Source organism: Primulina huaijiensis, chromosome 2, assembly GCF_012295235.1.
Source record: "Primulina huaijiensis isolate GDHJ02 chromosome 2, ASM1229523v2, whole genome shotgun sequence".
Classification (NCBI taxonomy): domain Eukaryota; kingdom Viridiplantae; phylum Streptophyta; class Magnoliopsida; order Lamiales; family Gesneriaceae; genus Primulina; species Primulina huaijiensis.
The window spans coordinates 17,680,016-17,685,812 of record NC_133307.1 but is presented as its reverse complement, the minus strand read 5'-3'; the positions used below and the strand labels follow the sequence as shown (position 1 = coordinate 17,685,812).

Sequence of the window (5,797 nt, the reverse complement as noted above, 5' to 3'; positions counted from 1 at the left end):
AATTTCGGTTTTTTCGGTCGGTTTGGTTTTGACATATATAATCCGAAACCGAACCAAATAAATTTCGGTTTTAACATTTATATCCGAATTATAAAATTCGATTTTCGGTTCGATTCAGTGTTCGGTTTTTCTGTTTAGATTTTACATTTTTTTGATTTTATCCGAAGTTTGAACACCCCTAACCACAACCCATGGTTTAGGGCATTATGGATAAAGGAGTTGAAAAGTATGGGCTTATCCAAAGGTTTAGCTCAATTTGGGCAAAAGAAAACTCTTAACAATGGGCTTAAAACCCGAATGTGGTTAAATAAATTATGGGCTTATCCAAAGGTTTAGTGCAATTTCGGAAACAAAATTGCTCTTAAAGCCCATATGTGGCTGAACAGAATCAAAACGTACGCAACTTTGCACGCCATGGTGAAAGATGGCAGAAGTCCAAAGAAGACCTGGAAGGCCTGGCCCTCCGCCGGGTAGGGGCCCTCCGACGCCTGCTTCCGTCAAGCCTTCTGCCCCACGGTTCGAACCTGTGGATCGCGAGAAGGTCTCTTTCTGTCCCCCTATTTATTTTTTATGATATATTTATCCATGGCTTTAGAGGTACTGTGGGTTTTTTTTTTCCGTTGCGACCTTTTTCTAGCATTTACCTGAGGGATGTCTGTTTAGGAGCTTATTGTTAACCAGGGAAAGTCTGGTAGATAGAGAATGAGGTTGCGTTCTAGTTTGTGTATCCTTCCAGTTTTGTGCTGTTTTTGGAAGCTCTGTTTAAGTTAGGATTGAGAGAAGGAAGGGTTGAGAAAAATATCAATGGTTTTTCACAGAATGCTAAACGTACTTATAATGTTGTTCTATATGAATCGATTAACTGAAAATTGAATATTTGTTCATTAAGAGTTTAGCAAGAAAATGAATAGGGGTGAGATGGTTTTTCTTGCGTTATGGCTTTATTTTTCATTAGTAATCTTGGCTTTTTTGTCCAGGGCAAATCCGAATGTTTAGATTTGTTGGCGTGTTTGATAACTTTTTTAATTGTTATAACCTGAAACTTGTGGGATACTTTTTCTTGAGAAGTAATCAGTGTTATTTAGCCAGAGGTGACATAAAATTTACTTTTTCGTTGCATTATAACTTTAATTTATTTGATTTTTTGGTTGTCTTTTGTTTGTACAGACTTGTCCGTTGTTGCTTCGTGTTTTCACCAAGGTATACTCACCATTCGTGAACAAGAGTAACTCAATTTATATGAAACAGAATTTCCTATACCCTATGGTTTTATTTCTTTTGAACAATTTTCAGGTTGGAGACCATCATACTGATGGTGATTTTGCTGTGAGAGGCAAGGAACCAAAGGATGAGGTTCAGATTTATACATGGATGGATGCAACTTTGTGTGAATTAACTGATCTGGTTAGGGATCTGAGATTTTTCGCCAAAGTTACTTTTGGTTTCCCTTTCAGCGTCTCAAAGTTTTATGTGTGTTCTTGCACATTGAAATACTTTATAAAAAAAAAAGTTTTTGATGCATGTTAGTGTTTCTGCATTTGTTTTCTTTGTTTGCCATGTGTGGTGTAGAATAAAAATGTTGATATCCTCTAGTTTCAGTTTATTTTAATATGAAAGCTTGCTTATATAGATAAGCAGCCGAAAAAGTTTTTATCACTTTTAAATGTATAATTTCTTTTGGTAGCATCTTTCGATTTTAATTATTTTATTTATTAGCACGATAAATATCGACTAGCCCTCCCGTCACTAGCTATTTTTCTAAACAAGCTTGAGTCTACATTTTCAAAGTTGTTCGATACGTTATCCTTATGTTGGTTGTATTCTCGTCTGATAAATTTGGAAGTCGTGGTGGTTGCTGGGATGTGAATTCTTGATTGTAATGGCATAATTCTTCTCATTCAGAGAGGTTTTCAGTGGCCGTGTCAAACTGACTGGTGGTGTTGGAGTGCAGTTTTTTGCTTTGTTTTGTGCTATACATCAGTTGGATCTGCAGGCAAAAGCTAGTAGTGTTTACTTTCAAAAAAAAAAAAAAAATCAAGTAGCACCTTTGGTTTTCTTTGTTTTGATTTTTTTATCCCATGTTTGGGGAAAAAAACTCTTTCAATGTATTTTAGTTTGTAGTTAACCATTTTGTTTGCTTTTCAGGTGAAAGAAGTAACTCCGGAAGCAAGAAGAAGAGATGCTATTCTGTCTTTTGCTTTTGTCTATCCTGATAAATGTGGCCGTTTTGTGGTTAGAGAGGTTAATTTTTTCCATGTGCTAGTTCGCAGAATTTTATCATTTTCCCACTATTTTGTTTTCAATTTTGCATATTGACATCTTCAATCTCAATTCTATCGTCCTGTTAGTTATCATGGAATGTTCATCTCCCCATACTGATTGTTCATCATGGTTGTAAGATGGTTAATCTTGAATATGTAATCCCATTGAAATATCAATTCACCAAGTGTTTTTATTTTATAAATTTTACAATATTTTTAACTAGAAGCATAAAAGTTGGTCAATCTGTGTTTCTTTTCAATTTTTGAAGGTAGGGAGAACCTTTTCTTACCCTAATGGAAGACGGCCCGACAGTGGGAGCAAAGCCTTCAGTGATCTCAGTTTCCAGGTAAATAGTCGTTTCCTTGTGCAGCAAAATAACAATGGGGTTTTCACAAATTGATTTTGACTTGTTGCATACCAATGCAGATAGGTGATTACCTGGATGTTGCAATCCTGACCCAGTAATCTGTGCCGGGTTTCTTTGCTCAAACATTTAAATGTTTTCTGTGGCTCGCATTTGATGAGACTCTCATTGAAAAAAAGATAGATCTGTAGGTGTGATGTAACTGCAATCCATTGCCTAATGGATGTACCTCATTTTTAACCAATGTTTTGTTGGATCTCGGTTTTCTAATGCCCAAACGCAGCGGAAGTTTTAAAATTTTTAGATCTTGACATTCAATATACATTTGAGCACTCGTATGGTTTTAATAATTAAACATACATAGAATGTTTAAAACTTTTACATTCGGTGAAAGATTCACAAGGCTCTAACTATTCTGGGAGTGGCAGAGATAGTTCTTGATGTATTTCCTACGAACTTCCATCAAGGTGCTTTTTCTTCAATCTTTATATCAAATCCACGACTAGAAGATTTGTTCCTCTTCCAAATAGCACTAGAATATTTGGAAGAAGTTTCAACGTTGTTGATCAAAATACGAGAGGCATTTCAATCTCTTTTTTCAAAGAGGGTGGCCGAAATTTTGAGAGGAAAGTTGGAGGAATTTTTGAAGATCACAATGAGAGTGGAGGCTTGCTTGGTGGTTAGGGTTATGGCTTCTCTACTATTTTTTATAATCAAGTCATGACTAAATTTTCGTAATTAACATTAATGAGCTTGATTAATTAATTGGACTAGTCCAACTAGTTTAATTAATTAATCAAAGTCCATTAAAAACTTTAATTATTTAGTATGTTGGACTTGTATTCCTACAAGCCCATTAACATACTTCTCACTATATTTAATTTAATATTTAATAAACTCAACTTTTGAGTTTAATAAATTAAATTCTCAAATTTTATAAATTCAACTCCTTGAATTTTTTATCTTCAAATTTTATAAATTCATAAATTCAATTTCATGAACTTACTATTTCATAAATTCAACTCTTTGAATTTATTTTCTCAAAATTTAATTATCATAAATTCAACTCCTTGAATTTACTATATCATAATATAAATTCAATTTCTTGAATTTATTCTCTCAACGAGAACAAATGATCAAGTGCTTGTGTGTCTCTCAATGGTTTAGGGATACAGCTGGCCGTGGATTCACAACTCTTTGTGATTCAGGACATAATCATTTATTCGGGCTTACCCTAATTTTTCCCATTCTATTTATGAACAATTGATAATGAGAATGTCAGAAATCATATTTCTATGATTTCTGATTAAGACCATCGAATCATGGTAAGAGCGTATAGTAGCATCGCCCCATGATTCCCTAGGTATCACTGATAGTGCATGAAAGAACCAATCGGTTATGATTAACGTACAGTACGGTCCCTTCATCTCATATATCCCTATCGAATCTGCAACATTGGTTCATCGAAGGTTGCATAATAATTCGATAACTATGTGACGCATCTTTGAGAATAAATAGTGGCATCGCATGTACAATTGGAGAACTCTTTCTCTAACGTACATCTCATACTCTGGCCAGAGATTCCATACACTATTATTTAATCAGATCAATAGGATATTCACATCCGTAGGTGAGCGGTGAATTCCCGACTATAATGCATTGGCTCCCACATGTGTCGCAACTGTACCCAATCTCGCCACCTGATGACCCTCATGGAGTCGGTAAACGAGTCAAAACACAGCCCTAGCATATAGAGCCACAATGTTGTCCCGTGTCGTAAGGACTAATGGTGTACAATCATAACCACATACTTATCTTCTCGATGAATGATAACCATTTGGAAAGTTCGAGGGAGGGTAGTTCGGTATAATCATCATATGACTACCCATATGCATGTTTGGACATCTCTATGCCCTTACCAAGAAACGCGATACACAACATCACAAATGCTAGTTTTGAGCTCAAGCGACCTTTATCCACGTTTTAGGCGGCTGAATCGACTAGGAACAAATTTAGATCATACAGTGTTTACAAATGAGTTTCTACATCGAATTACGATAAAGTATAATCAAGGTCTTTATCTATGTTGATCACATGGATATACAGATAAAGAAGTAACAAACAATGAAATAATGAATTATATTAAAATAAAGATTGTTTATTACAAATGCGTCAATAAATTCCCTAGCCAACAGTTGTCTTACAGGACATCTACTCTAACAATCTCCCACTTGCCCTAGAGCTAACTACCCATAAACTTTAATCACATTGCTTCGCGTTGCTTCTCAGACAATGGTCCTGGCAAGAGATTTGTAAGTGGTTCGGCAATATTATCTGCAGAGAGAACTCTTTCAACTGATATATCTCCTCTTTCCACAATCTCCGGATGATATGGAATTTCCTCAGTACATGTTTGGATCGCTGATGAGACCTTGGTTCCTTTGCTTGAGCAACGTCACCAGTGTTGTCGCAGTACACTGGGACTGAATCAACTCCATTAGCAATAACGCCAACTCTTGGACAAATTCTTCATGCAAACTGCCTCTTTGGCTGCAGCAGATGCAACAATGTATTCAGCTTCAATGGTGGAATCCGCAACGGTGTCTTTCTTGGAACTTTTCCAAGAGACAACCACACCATTTAGCATGAATACAAAACCAGAGGCCGACTTCGAATCATCTACGTCACATTGGAAGATAGAATCAGTGTAGCATTCTAATTTCAATTATCCACCTCCATAGACCATGAACAAGTTCTTAGTCATTCTCAAGTACTTAAAAATATCTTTCACGGCCTTCCAATGCATTGGACCAGGGTTCGCTTGATATCTGCTTATAACACTCAGAGCGTAAGTAACATTAGGACATGTCGATATCGTACCATACATGATACTACCAATGGCTTACGCATATGGAATACATGCCATCATCTCTATCTCTTCATTAGTTTTGGGACACATAGCTTTAGATAGAGTAACACCATGACCCATTGGTTAGTATCCTCTCTTGGACTCTTCCATAGAGAATCGCTTCAGGATGGTATCGATATAAGTGGCTTGGGTGAGCTCCAGCATCCTCTTTGATCTATCTCTATAGATATGTATTCTCAATACATAGGATGCTTCACCCATGTCTTTCATGGAGAATTTACTTGCTAACCAAACTTTAGTTG

The 5,797-nt window shown here is 36.1% G+C and overlaps 1 protein-coding gene across 1 annotated transcript; it reads left to right on the top strand.

The window, feature by feature from the left end:
• The first annotated feature begins 392 nt into the window (after positions 1-392).
• Positions 393-2,932, top strand: LOC140959454 (histone deacetylase complex subunit SAP18-like). The gene is made up of 6 exons (XM_073417281.1): positions 393-541; positions 1,168-1,200; positions 1,294-1,404; positions 2,146-2,241; positions 2,531-2,608; positions 2,689-2,932. The coding sequence occupies exons 1-6, from the start codon at positions 425-427 to the stop codon at positions 2,725-2,727; spliced, it is 474 nt and encodes a 157-aa protein (XP_073273382.1). The 5' UTR covers positions 393-424; the 3' UTR covers positions 2,728-2,932.
• Positions 2,933-5,797: the final 2,865 nt, after the last annotated feature.

Coding starts and splice junctions, on each gene's coding strand:
- LOC140959454 (XM_073417281.1), top strand. CDS start 425: ATGGCAGAAGTCCAAAGAAGACCTGGAAGGCCTGGCCCTCCGCCGGGT. Junction 1,201..1,293: donor TGCTTCGTGTTTTCACCAAG/GTATACTCACCA, acceptor AACAATTTTCAG/GTTGGAGACCATCATACTGA. Junction 2,242..2,530: donor GCCGTTTTGTGGTTAGAGAG/GTTAATTTTTTC, acceptor CAATTTTTGAAG/GTAGGGAGAACCTTTTCTTA.